Source organism: Phoca vitulina, unplaced genomic scaffold (genome assembly GCF_004348235.1).
Source record: "Phoca vitulina isolate PV1807 unplaced genomic scaffold, GSC_HSeal_1.0 scaffold2, whole genome shotgun sequence".
NCBI lineage: Eukaryota > Metazoa > Chordata > Mammalia > Carnivora > Phocidae > Phoca > Phoca vitulina.
Window position 1 is genome coordinate 51,333,791 of NW_022589705.1, and position 17,383 is coordinate 51,351,173.

At 47.5% G+C, this 17,383-nt stretch overlaps 1 protein-coding gene across 4 annotated transcripts in view; it reads left to right on the forward strand.

Annotated features, from left to right (window-relative positions):
• The window catches only part of KANK4 (KN motif and ankyrin repeat domains 4), a 64,887-nt gene that overhangs the window by 43,260 nt on the left and 4,244 nt on the right, over window positions 1-17,383 (forward strand). For all 4 annotated transcript variants that reach the window (XM_032427567.1, XM_032427576.1, XM_032427593.1 and 1 more), the window contains exons 4-9: window positions 234-345; window positions 3,012-3,230; window positions 5,091-5,178; window positions 7,595-7,814; window positions 11,171-11,313; window positions 15,866-16,066. In XM_032427567.1, the coding sequence (XP_032283458.1) occupies window positions 234-345; window positions 3,012-3,230; window positions 5,091-5,178; window positions 7,595-7,814; window positions 11,171-11,313; window positions 15,866-16,066 (983 nt within the window). The remainder of the gene's footprint in view (window positions 1-233; window positions 346-3,011; window positions 3,231-5,090; window positions 5,179-7,594; window positions 7,815-11,170; window positions 11,314-15,865; window positions 16,067-17,383) is intronic.

Here is a 17,383-nt window from a genome sequence, read left to right on the forward strand (position 1 = left end):
CTGTCATCCACACACAGGGGCCTGGGAACAGGGACAGTTGGGCTGGTGTTGACTAGAAGGCCAGGCCTCCTCAAAGACCTTCACAATATCTGATTTACGTGATCTAGATCTCTGTCCCTTTCTACCTCCTCCCATGCCTTCAGCCTGTCTCCCCTCAAAGCAAGAGTCCCGGTTTTGCTGCATTCTGGGACATCCCCAAGATCATTCTAACCTGTGATGTTGTGTCTACCTAGAGATCTCCCCGTCGACCAGCCTTAAATCCATAATGAAAAAGAAAGACTATGGCTTCCGTGCAGGAGGTAATGGGACCAAAAAGAACCTTCAGTTTGTTGGGGTTAACGGTGGGTAAGCATCGCTCGTGAAGCCCAGACTGCCCCCCTCCACACTACCTATCCCGCTGTTGTCCTTAGCACTCTCTTTTCCTAGGGGGAAGCATCTGGTTTCCATTTTTCTTCAAGGGAATTAACGGCCCTTGAAAACTCCATGTTGGGTTTGCATGTGTTTGGCTCCTTGCCAGCTGTGGTGGTCTGTTGGATCCTGTGCTTTTAATGTCTCAGCTTTGGTGTCCCTGGGGACAGGGTTCCAGGTGGCTTCTGGGAGTTTGGGGAGCACATGGGCCCTTTACAGAAGACATTTAATCTGAACCACAACAGTGAAAGCAGGACAAACTCTTAATTTGTTGAACTTCAAATTTCATCCATTTAATTTTTTTTTCTTCCTTTTACTAACTTCCTGCAAACCAAACTGGCATTTTTTAGGATGAAGAAAAACAACCAAGGTCTATTGACTCAGAACATGAACCAAACCTCATATATTCTAGAGAGTAAATCACTGGATTTATAATATTTTCTAAATCATTCAACAAACATTTATTAAATGCCGACAAATGTGTTAGGTGTCAGGGATAAAAAAGTCAAATAAATCCTTGGTCCCTGCCTTTAGCTCATGGTTTGGACAGGGCAGAGATAAGACACCAATCTGCTGAGATGAATTCTAGTAAAGAAGGGAGCGTGGGCCCAAAGGAGGGGCACCAGACCCAGCCAGTGGTGGGCCCCGGAGGTCGGAATCCCCGCTAGTTTGGGTCAGACCAGAAGGAAGACACCAGATTTAAACAAGGGTGACGTCACTGTTGCAGGCTCTGTGAGGAAAATGTCAGAAATAATGACATGGGATGTCACAGGAGAGTCGCTGTTGCCATTCCCACTAACGTCAGACTCTGTGAACCCAGAAGCAGGTCCTATCTCTCCCCTGCCCCCGGCAGTGCCCGCCCCGTGCCCAAACCTGGAAGTCCATCCATAGCTATTGCTGGCCCCATTGTCTACCATCGCCTCCCGCCTGTCTTCCCTAAAATGTGCCAAGTGGGGCCCATCGTGGGGCCCTTGCATTTGCTATCTGTCCTTCCTTCTGTCTCCCTACCGCCCTTAAAGTGCCTGTCCCAGATATTCTTCAGTATTTGTCACTTTAGTGCAATGGTTCTCAACCTTGGCCACACCTTGGAAACCCTGAGGGAGCTTTAAACATACCAATGCCTGAGTTCCCCCCACCCCCAAAAACTCTGGCTTCATTAGGCTGGGGTGCTGTGCAGATACTGGGAATGTATACACCCGCAAGTGATTATAATGTGCAGCCAAGGTGAAAAACTTCTGCTCTAATTAACGTAGGCCCTCCTCCCATTACTCTAGTCCATGGTCCTTTATTATTTTATTCATTGTTCTTATCACTATCTAATTATCTTGTTTACATGTTTGTTTTCTGTTTTTCTCTACTAGAAATAGAAACTCAGTTAGGACAGGGACTTTGGTATAGCATTTAGAACAGAGTATGGCACGCAGTACGTGCTCAATAAATTTCTGTTGAATGAATGAATGGACTTCCAGGTGAAGTTTTTATGGAAGCAACTGTAAGAGAAGAACTGCCTGGTAAACATAATATGTCCCCCCTTCTCTTAGTCACAAAAGCAAAAGGTTGTTCCAAGCACGACAGAGGAAGAAATATCTGTGGTTTAAACAAGACAGAATGTGAGCATGCCAAGGAGCAGCCTGGCTCTGCAAATCCAGTGAGCATGGGGGCCTTACATAGGGGCCAGCATCCAGAGAAAGGGCCTAAGGGGGTTCAATGGAAGCTGTGGCCACTGGTCTCCCCTGGTCTCTGTGGCAGTGTTCAATGGCCCCAGAGCCTGAAATCTTCATCTTAACTGCAGGATCCTCTATCGGGGGTCTCCTGTTGACCATCAGCAGAAGGATCCATAAATCTGCCGGGACTTCCCTCCACGGTCTGTGGTCTGCCACCTCAATGGAGTTGCACAAAATTGAACCTAAGGATCACTGCTGGGGAGGGTGGGCCACGAGGCAAGGGGGCCATGCCCTTGCTTTTGCTGTTGCAAGCAGTAGCTGAATAGGCCGCAGCCAGGACACGCAGATGCTGGGTTCAGACACCCTGACTGTTCGTGTTTCCTATGGAACACTGCTGGGAAGAGACACAGACGGGTCCTCCCATGTCAGGTGTAAGCCTGGCTGGAACGGGGGGGGGGGGGGGCGGAGAAAAGGAAGCTTCACAATCACCCAGAGACGTGAAGATCTGTCAGTCAACTCCAAGAATTCAGGGTGGGAGTGGGGGGATGTTTGCCTACATCTGGGCCCCTCTCTAGACAACACGTTAGGACTCCAGAAGCAAATGCTTTTGTGAGAATCTTGGACGGCTTATCTGGATCATCCGAATGCATAGGCCAATTAGGGCATGGGCTATTTGTGTGTTCCCTGCAAACAGCTTAATTATCTTTTCTCCCCAAATGGCATCCGGTGTCAGGCCACAGCTCTTGACCACATCTCTCTCTGACATAAGGTTCCTGGGAGTCCCCTCACCCAGGCGTGCAGATACAGAGAATGGAGGATGTGGTTAGCAAGCTGGGGATTATTATCTGAAGCCCTCTGAAGCCCACCTGGTTCTTATTTGTGTTGACCCGGACTTCAGGCAGGAAACACAGAATGAGTGACCTTTGTCTCCTTCTCCAGCTACGAGACCACCTCAAGTGAGGAGACCAGCGGTGAGGACAGCTCCCCGGAAGATGTGTCAGACAGTGAGGCAGAGAAGAAATGTGATGGCCCAGAACATAGGCGGGGCAAGGAGGCCCACCCTGCCTGCCAGGCTGGGCTGAGCATCCCCGAGGGCACCAGCACCACAGGCCAGGAAAGTGGGCCTGGGGAAGAAGTCCCCCATCCCAAGGCTGAGAGGTGAGTCAGATGGGTACAGATGGGGCACCTGATCTCTGGGAAAGAGCAAGGGCACTACTTCATCCTTTTATTCTATTCTATTTGTTCATTTGTTCATTCATCTTTCTATCCATTCACCAGTATTTCCGGAGTTTCTGATCTATGCCAGCCACAGACGTGACTCCCGCCTCGTGGGATATACGGTCACACACAGAGCTCTACATGTAAAGCTAATATCGTCCCAGGCCTGGGAATGTGAAGGACTTTACATGTACTATAATCCTTTTAATTATCCTGCAAAGTAGAAATTATTATAATCCCCACTTTACAGATGTGGAAAAGAGGCTTAGAGAAGTTAAGGGACACAGCCGAGCGGGGCTTCTGACCAGGTCTTGTCTGATTCTCACCCACATGCTTTTCTGCCTATCCTGTTGGCCATGTTTTTTTAATATATTTTTTTATTTTTATTAACATATAATGTATTATTTGTTTCAGGGGTACAGGTCTGTGAGTCATCAGTCTTACACAGTTCACAGTGCTCACCATAGCACATACCCTCCCCAAAGTCCAGCACCCAGCCACCCCATCCCTCCCACCCCCCTCCACTCCAGCAACCCTCACTTTGTTTCCTGAGATTAAGAGTCTCTTATGGTTTGTCTCCCTCTCTGGTTTCATATTGTTCCCTCCCTTCCCCTATGATCCTCTGTCTTGTTTCTCAAACTCCTCATATCAGTGAGCTCATATGATAATTGTCTTTTCCTGTTGGCCATGTTGACATAACCCCATCTTTTAAAGAGGTGTGAGGTCGTGTCACGTGATGAAAAGCAGCCCTGTCTTTGAGGCTGGACACACTTGGGTTCAAATCCCATGTCTGCCATCATGTTCCTTTACACAGGCGCCTAATTGTACTTGCCTCAGATTCCTCATCTGTAGTATGTGGGTAACAGCCACCTGATAGGTTTGATCTGGGGACTGGATGAGAAAAAGTATGTGAAATGCCTAGCACCGTGCCTGCCACAGAGCAGGCTCTCAAGAAATAGTAGAGGGGCGCCTGGGGGGCTCAGTCAGTTAAGTGTCTGACTCCTGACCTCAGCTCAGGTCTGATCTCAGGGTCATGAGTTTAAGTGCCACATTGGGCTCCACGCTGGGTGTTGAGGCTGCTTAAAAGAAAAAGAAAAAGAAGTAGTAGAAATAAGGATAGTAAGTCCCATTACCAACATTGTCCCCCTCAGCCGGGGGGGAGTGACAAGCAGTGAATGGGGGCTCACTGGTAAGCAGGTCCACAGGGCTGCTCAACATGGCAGCACTATAGAGACATGCTGAGGGCAGAGCTTCCTGGTGACCAGTGCCATCAAGTCCCACCCCGGGATGGTGTGTCTGCTCTTACACTAACACAGGAAGAGTGCTCAGCACCTAGAGCACCCCAGCTTAACTGAGTTTCATTGTATTGACTCTATTAGCTTGATGGTATTCTTCATGGAAGAATAACCTGAAAAAAATTGCTGGTAGGGATTGGGTTCTCTGGATTTTTCAAGTCACTTAGGCAGGAAATGTTTTATCCAAAGTCAGGAAGACCGCCTTCCCTTTTCCCAGCATGTCAGGAATTGCAGTTAGTCCCATGGCCCCCAGAATGCTTTGGTGATCTGCTCCCGCCTCCTGAAAACAGCAGGATAAAAAGGGCAATGTGCTTGACTCACTCTTCAGCAGAGTTCAGAGGCCAAGCCTCATTGTCAGGAGGCTGCATTCAGCGGAATGCCCCTTGCCTGGGAAGTGGCCCAGTGTGGGTGCTTCAGCTGCTGAGAATCGAAAGTCAAGCTGGGGGATTACTTTCTGTTATATTAATATGAAAACTGATATAGATATATGTATTTTTTTCTTTAGATATAAACCCTCAGAAGAATTCCTCAGTGCATGCCGGGCATTGAGCCAACATCTGCCAGAAACTGGGGCCACCACCAACCAACTCTTGGTACTGTGATTTTTCACTGTCATGGAAGGATGTCCCTACTGTTTAAGCTGTTAGTTCCAACTGGGTGACTTTGGTCCCTTGCCTGAGGCAGCGGTGTGGATGTGCATGGAATCCCTTTCCTCTGGGTGCCCTCCTTTGCCCAAACTCTGCTGCTGGGGTGATGATAATTATGCTGGGACACAGGACCTGATGCATATGCATCAGGGAGCAGCCTGGCGCTCAGAGGCACTACGGAGCATTATCAGGCATTGCACCTGAAAGTCCAGCATAAAACTATATGTGGCTTCAAAACCAAACCAAACCTTGTGTGGCTTGGGCTCAAAATCACCTCACAACTGGAGAGAACTATGGGCAGAGTGAAGAGTACGTGGAATGGGAACCAGGGGTTCTAGTCCCAGGACAGCTGCTGGTGAGATATTGAGCAAGTCATTTCACCGCTCAGAGCTTGTTTCCTCATTAATAAAATGAAGGTGGGTGGTGGGCAGCATGTCTTCATTACCCTCAAGCCCTGGTATTTAATTCTGTAGTCTTTACTGTGTTGTTTTTTTTTTTTTTTTTTAAGATTTTATTCATTTATTTGTCAGAGAGAGAGAGAGAACACAAGCAGGGGGAGCGATAGGCAGAGGGAGAAACAGGCTCCCCGCTGAGCAAGGAGCCCGATGCGAGACTCGATCCCAGGACCCTGGGATCATGACCCGAGCCAAAGGCAGACGCTTAGCCGACTGAGCCACCCAGGCGTCCCTTTACTCTGTTTTTCGACACGAACCTCTGGGTCAAGAGACCAAAAGCAAAAAAAATACATCTGCTTGCTCCTTTAACACCTTCATGGCCCACAAGGAATTAAACATGTAGCCATTAGGTTTTACTTTTATTCAAGAGATCCTGGCGCAGACACATATTCCCAAGTCAGGAGAGCCAACTGGTAGGCCCCGATGTGTAAGAGCCTATAAGTATTTTTAAAGCCCATTTTGTTTTCCTTTGCAGAAGGGCCTTAGGGATAAAAAAACGATTAATTCAGCCCAACCCATTTTGATTATTTTATCTTAGCTGATTTCGCAAAACAAAAACAAAAACAACCAGTATGTGATGTGAATGTTGATCGAAACTCCTGTTACTTAATCTTAAATGAATTACAGAATTAAGCTTTATGTTCCTTAATATTAGGATCTTTCTCCAGATTCTCCGGAAGATTCCACAGGAAAGGGAGATATTCTGATATATAAAGTGTTTCAGCCACAAAAGATTCCACTGTTTCTGCCTAGAAAAGTGATAGGGGAGGGAAGTCTGGCTGGCTCAGTTGGTAGAGCATGCAACTCAATCTCGAGGTCGTGAGTTCAAGCCCCAAGTTGGGCATAGAGTTTACTTAAAAATAAAATTAAAATTAAAAAGAAAAGAAAAGCAATAGAGGATGTGCAAACCTGACACCACACCCATATTAGGATCAAAGTACCCCTTCCCCCACCCCACCTTAGAGACAAAGCAGGTTGTACAAGGGCCTCACTCTATAGAGCCATGGGAGGTTAGGGACCCAGCCCTGTTTCATCCCCATTTTGTAGATGGGACAGGTAAGGTTCAAAAAGACTATATGACTTCGAAGGTCACACAGCTGAGCTGGGACTTAAGCCTGGCCACATGGGTTTAGTGACTCCAAATCCAGTTCCTTTCCAGAATGAGTGTGAAATCACATCCCCACGCTTTCTCCTCCGCTTCAGATAAATAACTTAAACAGGTTCTATTTTAAACATGTAACACATGAGTAACACACAGAGTTGATGTCATTCGCTCTGGAAGTCTCCTCATTCATGGTTCCAAAGGAGCTACATACTGCAGATAGTGGGGTCCTGCCAGGGTTGTTAAACCGTTTTCTCTGAAGGTTCTAGCAAAGCTTAAAAGCCAAAAATAATTCAAGCACAGCTGTTTGGGTTTTATTTCTAGCATCACTTGGGCATGTTGTTTATCTTAGCCTTCAGCGTGCGTCTTCCCCATTAGTAAAATGTTGTGACTTGCTAGCTATGTCTATTAAGAACACACAAAATCCTGGTAGGGTCCGGGCTAAGGTCAATACAGGCTGGCTGTATGTGTGTGAAAGACAGGGCCTTGGTTATGCTGTACACGCAGGGGTGTGATCGAAACGCACGGTAGAGTCAAAGTGTCACCTGGAAAAACGTTTTGTCACTGGTATTGTTTGCTCTCCCAGACCTCTTTCTACCTCATGTGGGGGGCTGTTTGCACAGGTTCCAACCCACCCCCTGCCCCAGCTCTGACCCCTCCAGGAGTAGGTCACGTGGAGTTAGAGGGAGCTGAGGGACAGAGGTGGACGCATCCAAAGCTGACTTCTCCCAGTGGAAGCTAACAGCCCAGCTGGAGCCCCCCAGGCCAGGTGACCTCCTGGATTTGGAATCTGTTGGTATTTCAGAGGCAGAGCTTGAACACCCTCCGTCAAGAGTGGTTCCGCGTCTCCAGCCGGAAGTCGTCGAGCCCTGCTGTGGTGGCTGCCTACCTCCGAGGGGTCCGGCCCCACTCCCCACACTTCCTGCAGCTGCTGGTGAACTTGGCTGATGGCAATGGGAACACGGCCCTTCACTACAGCGTGTCCCACTCCAACTTCTCTGTGGTGAAGCTGCTGCTGGAGACAGGTCAGAAATGGTTGCGTCTGCTCAGTCTGGGTCCCTCCTTGAAGGGCCATTTTGGTACCCACTTCCTTCCAGCATGAGATTCTTCACTGTCCTGAGCTGCTGTATTCTAGAACTGGACTAGACCACCACGCCTTTATTATGGCACTTATTCTTCACAACACCCTTGTGATGGAGGTGTCATTATCCTCATGTTGCTGTGTGGGACAACATCATGCAGCCTAGGAGTGACAGTGTGGACAGATGGGTGATAGGGCTGGCTGAAGGCGTGTCCAGACCCAATAGCATCTGTGAGTCTAGGAAGGTTGTCTGAGGGATATCTAGGAGGGTACCAATAAGAGATATAAAACCCCAAATGATCTCTATGGATTAGGCCTTCTGCTGAGCACTTGGCATATGAGATCTTGTTTAATCCTCAAAACTCCTGTTAATAGGGATGATTATCCCTGTTTTGTAGATGATGAAAGTGATGCTCAGAAAAGTCAACAGACTTTTGTGTGATCCTGAGAGCACGCAATGACTCAATGTGTTGCTGGGGTTGAAAGGTGATACCATTGGTTTGTTCTTCTCATTCCTGGCATCCAGGAATTGGAGCACATGCTAGATCTGTAACCCTTACTTAGGAGGCTGGAGGAGGAGTTTAAATGAGCATCAGGAAGTCTGAATTCCAGATCCAACAGCTTTCCCCCGACTTGGATCTTACCCACCCTTGCTTAAATGCCTCCCACAGCTTTCCATTGCTCTAAGAATGAAAGGCAGCTTCCTCAGCCTGGCCTTCAGGAATCCCGGATGGCCTGGCTCCCACCTGCATTTGCTACCTCAATCATCACCATGCATCCTCCTTCCATCCACTCCAGTTACATGGCCTCCAACTCACCAAGTTCATTCCCTCCGTAGGACTGCTGCATTCTCTTTCTATCTGAATCCTTCTCCCTGAAGCCCTTCTCAGTCCTGGCTCCTTCTCATCATTCCAGTTCTCCAAAATTCTGTTAAGCAGCATTGAGGGCTTTTTACCTGAATGGAAAGGTGATGTACCTAATGACAGCCTAAAATTCTTTCTGCTTTCCACACCATCAGAGGAAGATAAAGTCACAACTCTAACATTGAGCCAATTGTACTAGATTTCAATTCTTCATGGATTCATGGACACCATAAAAGGGGTAGCTCAGTTGAGAAAGGCACATAATTAAATGGAACATACCTCTGTGTTCTGGGCATGCACAGCCTCATCTTGAAGCAGCTTGGACTTGAAGCCGGTTAGAAGTCCTCCTGGTGGGCCAGGCCAGGCCAGAGAACAGACAACCTAAGCTTTGGTTGTTATACATTTCTGCTGGTGTCGGCTGAGAATACATTCGGTTCTCCTCAACCCTAAAGTGATCTGGAAGCTTTCTGTTTATCGTACTGATACAGCTAAAATAGCCATAAGCATAAAGTATAAAGGGGAGCTAGAGAATGGGCTGAAGGTACCATTACTTTCCTTCACTGTAGAAGGCCTGTTGAGGAGGGCATATTGGTCACACTCTGAAACCTAGGCATGCAGTTGTGAGGCATCCAGAAAGCACATTATAGACTATAAGGGGCTACACAGAAGTGACTCTTCATGACTGAGTATAGAGCCAACAGGTGCACCTCCACCACCTTAGTCCTTGGTGATGCACCTTTATTTTGCCAGAACACCACTACAGAGGAGAAAGCTTGCGGAACTGGAGCATGCTCAGTCAAGAGCCTTTCCCCTCGCCTCCAGGGACGGTTGGCTCACTCCCTGGTGGCTGCTCAGAAGCATCTGCTGTGAAAGTCCTGGGTCCTCAGCCCCTTTTCTGAGCCCCTGGGGAGGAGTCAGTCCTTACTCTACTGAGTTATAAGTCATGTTTCTGAAGAGACTAAAGAGAACTGTAACCTGAGGACTGTTTACGCCTCTTAAAAGCAAACATCAAATAGTCATGAGAATAACAAGGCAATGCAGATATTCCCATCTTTCTCAGGGCAGAGCTGTGAGGCAATGCATAGGGTTATATTTAGCTTTCATAGCCCAGCTGGTCATGACAGTGGTCAGAATGATTTTTTTGTATCTAATGGCATCCTGACATCACAATGGCACATTTCTGAAAAATTGTTTGAGATGGGGTGGGGGAACTGTCAAACCAATATTGGTTTTTTACCCAAGAACAGAACTCATAAGTAGCCCAGACATTTTTTCATAAAAAAACAGATTTGTTACAATGAATACCTAAGTCTTCATGAGCAAGTAGCAAGGCTATAAAAACAAGAATACTATTCTGGACAATAATAGTGAAACAGTTAATGCTTATTGAGTGTTTGTTATGTGCTGGGTGCAGTTCTAAGTGCTTTCAATATATTAACTCATTAAATTTTACAGTAACCCCACAGGTTCTATTATCACAGTAACCCCATAGGTTCTATTATTCTCCCCATTTTACAGAGGAAACGCTAAGAAAGGCTAAATGACTTGATCTACTGAGATAGTTTTTTATTGTCCAAAAGAGATACATAGGTTTTTCAGATAAGCAACAGTATGGGGAAGATTTTGTTTACTTCATGGTACCGCCCTTATGGGGTGGGATCGTTTATACAACAGATAACAGGCTGATGATCTCCTATGTCGCCTTTGGTGGAGAGGGATATGAATGCATATCCCCAGGGTTACAAAGCAGACATTTCTTCTGAGTTCTCAACTAATACTTCATCTTAAAAATATGCTATTTTTCACTCTACTGTGAAATGTATTATTAATATAAAAATGCATGGAGGCTTTTTTTCTCCCTCCATTTTTCAAACGAAATGGTTATTCCTGGAAGACTTCCTATGTTTATCCTGTGGCATTTTTCAGGCCCCCTGGTACACTGCCCAACATATCACTCGGCCTTTGGGAAAGACCTGAAGACTCAGCCGTCAGCTTAAGAGTTACACACAACATAGAGTAAAACCTAAAATACACAGCTCTGGGTGCTGTGTGGCCGGGTGAGTGATGGGCTCTAGAGCCAGACAGACCCGCGTCCTGGTCTCATTTCACCTTCACTTGGGCAGTTTATGAAGCTTCAGTGACCGTCAGTGTCCAGAACACTGCTTTAGGAAATAATCATGATCATTGTACCCCTTGGCCATCTCTAGACCTACTACCATGGACCTTTCTTGCTGGGTAGCCTCAGAAAACTTGTAAAGAAAACTAGCCACTTTTAAAGGCTGCTACAAATGTAAACACTGACTCCACCACTGGGAAAGGACTGTTCTGTACCATGGCCTTTTAACTAGCAGGCAGTTGGCAGATGTTGATCAGGCTAAGCAGAAACTCACTTCTGCTCCCTTGTGAGCTAGTCCGATGCCCAGTGCTCCCCTTGCAGGTGTCTGCAACGTGGACCATCCGAACCGAGCTGGCTACACTGCCGTGATGATCACTCCCTTGGCTTCTGCAGAGACCGACGAAGACATGGCTGTCGTCTGGAAACTCTTAAGAGAAGGAAACGTGAACATCCAAGCTACTCAGGTAGGAGGTGTGAATATGATCCCCTCTTTAATAAATATGGGTACCTCTCAGTTTTATTCTGCCAGTGGGGTGAGAAATTCCACAGAGATCCATGTAGAGTTTTTAACCCAAGAAGGCTGGGCCCTCCAAATGGCATCTGTCCAAAGCCTATACATTTGGTCTCCTCAAAAGCTTCTGAGATCCAGACAGGCTAGGATGGAGGTCAGTGAGCTTGTCATCTATATCCTGGTCCACAACTGGGTAAAGTCCATCTGGATCTGAATTCTTGAACGAAGTGATCCCACAGTTAGCACAAGCAGGAGAAGGCATGAAAAGGCTGAAAGCATTTGCTAGTTGGTTGCATAGGAAGCCCCTGCAGGTGACCCACCTCAATCATGAATTAGAAAACAGTTCAGAGGGTTGGCATGTCTCTGTTCAGCTTTCGGGCCCCTCTACTTGACAGCACAGAGTAGGGGTCTGGTCCTTAGCCAGTAGGGCTTTGCATTAGACAAGGCTCCATAGAGAACAAGGGGAACTCTTCAAAAGACCACATACCCATCTTTGACCAATATGAGAACAACAGAGTGCATGCAACTCTCCTTCCCCGCCCACCCCCCCAGAGTGATCAGAGAGGTAGCCTAACTATCAAGAACTGTGAAGGGTGTGAGATTGTACTCTACCTTAATGTTAACAAGTTGGCATGCTACAGTGTCATGGATGCTGGTAGAAGACGTGAAACTCCTGTGCCAGAGACAAAGGACAATGTATTATTCACAGCAAGAAGAGTAGTCAGAGCATCGGTATTTATACCAGTTCTCTGAGCCCCAATTCCCAATTCCCATAGGGCAGTGTGAGGATGGCCAGATCCCTTTGCATAGAGTGGGTTATATTACTGGAGAGGAACCTTGAGCGTAGGGAACCTGAATCTTTTATACTGGATAGTGAGTATGTCTGCCCTCTGTTTTGGAGAAGATACTATCTCTCTCTTCCAAGGCTGTTCACTGTACCAGCATCTTTAAAAAGACTGTCTAAATTATCACGATTTCATTCATATGTGGAATTTAAGAAATAAAAGAGAGGAACATCGAGGAAGGGAGGGAAACTAAAACAAGACGAAAACAGAGAGGGAGACAAACCGTAAGAGACTCCTAATCATAGGAAAGAAACTGAGGGTTGTGGAGGGGAAGGGGGTGGGGTGATGGGGTAACTGGGTGATGGGCATTAAGGAGGTCATGTGATGTAATGAGTACTGGGTGTTATAAAAGACTTATGAATCACTGACCTCTACCTCTGAAACTAATAATACACTGTATGTTAATTAATTGAATTTAAATAAATTTTTAAAAACCCCAAAAATACAAAATAAAAAGACCATCTAGAACAACAAGGCAGAAAATGCCTCACTCACTCACAAGATATGGAAAAAACTGAGACCCATAAAAAAGTGCCTCCCAACAATATATTTAACTCCCCTGTCCACCCCCCCGACAAAGTGACTGCAGATGGTAGCCTACCCAGATAGAGTCACTTTGCACACTCCATCTAATAGCAATCCTACTGGTGGCAAGAAACAGACACTTGTAGATCACTTTCTGTTTTTCAAAGTATTTTCACCTAGAGCTCCTACACCATTGGATTTAATAAAGCTGTTTTCATTTTAAATGTTTCCCAAAAACATGTTAATTTTTCTTCTAAATTGGTCCTCTATTTTTTTAAATTTTAAGATTTTATTTATTTATTTGACAGAGAGAGAGAGAGAGAGCACAAGCAGGGTGAGTGGCAGGCAGAGGGAGAGGGAGAAGCAGGCTCCCCGCTGAGCAGGGAGCCCAATGTGGGGCTCGATCCCAGGACCCTGGGATCATGACTTGAGCTGAAGGCAGATCCTTAACCGACTGAGCCACCCAGGCACCCCTCTAAATTGGTCCTCTTGCAAGAAGGGATGGTCACCAAAATAAAAATCAATGCCCCCCCCCTTTTTAGAGGGGGGTGGGGTGCAGCAGAGGGAGAGGGAAGGACTCTCAAGCAGGCTCCACGCCCAGTGCAGAACCTGATGTGGGGCTTGATCTCACAAACCTGAGATCATGACCTGAGCAGAAATCAAGAGTTGGATGCTTAACGGACTGGGCCGTTTTTTTATAGAGGAGAAAGTGATGCTTTAGGAGGGTGAGGGGCTCATCCCAGGTTGTTAAAGGAGGGTGGGAATTCATAGCTGCTACTGCTCCCTTCCAGCTCCCTCCAGGGCTTCTCCATAGAGGAGAGCAATAGGGATCAGGTCAGTAAGAGTGAGTTGGGAGACTGAGAGTCTCCTAGGCTAAGCTGTTTCTTTCTTTTTGTATCTCCAGGATCAGCACAGTGCCTGACATATAGCAGCAGTTTATAAATATCAGTGAATTAAATTGTATAGAATTGGACAAAGAGGGAGGTGAGGAAGACAGGAGAAGTCAGGCAGAGGGGCAGACAAGAAGACGATCTACATATGTCATCTGGCTTTCAATGGAAATCTCATGGTCTGGTTAGTCCAGTGAAGAAAGAACCATTACGGGGCAACTGGGTGGCTCAGTTAGGCGTCTGCCTTCAACTCAGGTCATGATCCCAGGGCACTGGGATTGAGTCCCACGTCGGGTTCCCAGTTCAGCAGAGAGTCTGCTTCTCCCTCTGCCTCTGCCCTGCTTATGCTCTCTCTCTCAAATGAATAAATAAAATCGGAAGGGAGGGAGGAAGGAAGGAAGAACCATTACTTCAGGGCTGAATATAAGCAACCCAAAAGGCAAACAGTCTTCTCTGGACAGATCTGTCTGGGTTCTAGAGAAATGGAGAACCAGGACACCAAAGAATACATTCCCACATACTGAGCATTTGTCATACATTACCTCCCATGCTCCGAACAACAATAATAGCTAACATATGCAGAGCACCTGTTAAGCACTCGGGTCTCACAACAACCCCATAAGGCAGGTGACTTTGTTAAGCATTCCCATTTTACCAGATCAGGAAAAGTCATTGAGAGGTTAATTTGTCCAGATTCACACAGATAATAAGCAGCACAGCCAGGATTTTCCTGATTGCAAACCCCCTTTCTTCTTTCTAAGCCCCAGCATTCTGGGCAGGGAAGCATAATCCATCAGTGACTGCAGATTGGCCCTTAATCAGTGAACAAACACATCAGCAAACATGTCCTCAGCACTTCTTATGTGTAAGACACGGCACTCAGAACTGCAGGGGATCTGAAAGGACAGAAAACAGAAAGGTGGCCTCATTCTCACAACTTTAAAAAAGGCTGATGTCCAGTGAGAGAGACAAGCCTGACCTCCCTGGAACCCAGGAGGACCATGAGGGCAAAATATAATCAAGTTGTGTAAGAGGACCATGGTTATAAAGGAAAATCTATGAGAAATAATGCCCAATTTGTAATCAGAAAAATCACTACTGGTGTGCCTGGGTGGCTCAGTCGTTAAGCATCTGTCTTCTGCTCAGGTCATGATCCCAGGGTCCTGGGATCAAGCCCCGCACTGCCCTCCCTGCTCAGCGGGGAGCCTGCTTCTCCCTCTCCCACTCCTCCTGCTTGTGTTCCCTCTCTCGCTGTGTTTCTCTCTCTGTCAAATAAATAAATAAAATCTTTAAAAAAAAAAAAAGAAAAATCGCTACCACACATTGTTATATTTACATCCTTTATTTCACTTGATTCCCACAAAAGCCCTGTGAGGTACATGGGACAGGTCATTATCATATTAATTTTTAAGAAAAGAAAAAAAACCAAGATTCAGGGAATACGAGGGATGGGGCCAGGGTCACGCACTAAGAAACAGAAGATCCAGGGCTTGGGCTCACTTTCTGACTCTGAGCCATTGCCATGTGCGCTACTGATTACAGGGATGTCACAAAGGGTCAATGGCGGGGCACCTGGTTGGCTCAGTCCAAAGAGAATGAGACTCTTGATCTCGGGTTCGTGAGTTTGAGCCCCAAGTGGGGTGACAACATTACTTAAATAAATAAAAAACTTAAAAAAAAATTGTCTGTGACTATGGATTAGAAATAACCATAGGACCATGCAGGCAGAGATCTTATCAAGACAGAGAGGGTTCTGGGTATCACTGAACTGAAAATACCAGGGGTGTTCTGAGCAGACGAAGGCTTCCTGGAGGAAGTTAGGCTGGGGCAGGCCATAGGAAGCCATGGTGGGGAAGCATTCAACCCTTCCTTTACTCCATCATTCCACGTTTACCAGCATGTACTCAGTGCCAGGCACTGGGGGGACAGAGATGAAATGAAAAAGACTTAGTCCCTGCCATCAGAAATTTCACAGTCCACGAGAGAGAGAGACTGACAGGTTGCAATACCAAGTGGTAAGTTCTATGTTACGATCCCGTGCCGGAGGGGTTCGTAGAGGGCTTTAGAGAGGATGTGGCATTTGATCAGTGTTTGGGAAAAGCAGAAGTTTGCTGGGTGGAGAAGGATGGGTCCAATCCCAGCGGCAGGAGATTCAGATCAACGGTCATTTTCTGGCAAAGTCTTGCCCAAGTGTCCCCGGGCTGGAGAGGGGATCCTCACCACACCCCTGTGCTCTGTGTGGCAGGGGGGCCAGACCGCGCTGATGCTGGGAGTCAGCCACGACCGGGAGGACATGGTCCAGGCGCTGCTGAGCTGCCAGGCAGATGTGAACCTGCAGGACCACGAGGGATCCTCCGCCCTCATGCTGGCCTGTCACCATGGCAACGCCGACATGGTGCGCCTGCTCCTGGCACACCCCGCCTGCGACAGCACCCTGACCGACAAGGTGAGACTTCCAGGCAATTAACAAGTAGGTGTTTCACTTCCCTTCCTGAAAAGCGCCTGGCCAGCCAGCAGAATTCCAGGGACCACGTGACCCTGGGATCATGACCTGAGCCAAAGGCAGACGCTTAATCGACTGAGCCACCCAGGCGCCCCTGGACACATGCTTCTTAAATAAGCGTCTCTGTCAGTTGATGGTGATGACAGTGAGGATGGTGGCCAGCACGGACCCAGTGCTTGCTCAGTGTGGGGCACTGCATGAAGCACAGACTGCGGACCTCGTCATTAAAACCCCATAACAGCTTCATGAGGTTGTCTCTGTGGATGCCACCCGTGTGCTCAGAAGGGAACAGAATCACCTCGTGGTTATGTAACATAGCCCCATCACACAGCGGGTGCAGGCTAGCTCCATCGAACTCCTCAGGGTACTCTCAGGAGCCAGACCCTTTCCATGCATTAGCTCACTAATCCTCTCGATAATCTAGTGATGAAGACACTTCTGTCCCCATTTTTACTGATAAGGAAAGAGAGACCTAGAGAGTTTATGTAGCTGTCCTCAGGTCACAAGCTGCTGGTTCTTGGAGCAAGGACGCAAGCCCAGGTTTGACTTCAGTGGCACTATAACGTAACGCTTTAAACACACTTCCCTGTACGTTCTTAACATCCACAGTTTGCAGGGGAAAAAGGCCTGGAGAGGGGAAGAGTCCCCTCCCCGCCCAAGGGGAGACCCTCTCACCGGGCCATATCTGAACCACCCGAGATTGTTCCATCACTGATTCAAGCTGCTGGGTCCCTCACATCACACCCGGGCAGCACACACCCTGGTCCAGCAGTCTTCAGTGCCCGTGAACCCCAGCTCCGCCCAAAGCCATTTCTGAGCTAGAGAGCACAGACCCTCTGGAAATGCATGTGGGAACAGTGGTGGGTTGCTGGAAAAAAGAGCCTCCTGTTGCAAACATTATACAGTCAGACAAAGGATCTGTGTTCATGAACTTGCTGCAGGATTGTCCCGGGGCAGAAAGAGGCAGCCCCCCCCTTCTGGAACAGGCCCAGGGTCCTCCTAGGAGGGACTACTGCCCCAGGGAAGCCTGAAAGGGCAGGCCTGTGGGACAGGGGGCACATCCCTGGTCAGCTGGGATACTCAGGCGGTCTCCTGGACGCCTCTGTCCAGATCTGTCGCAGGTTGAGAGAGAGGTCAGTGACTGCTTCCTGGAGGTGGAGGAAGAGCGCGGTGAGGGCTCTCTTGTAAGCTGGACAAATCGAGTGATTGCTAGAAGCATGGGCTTTAGACACTCATTAGTTTGAAACCGGGTTTAGTAAC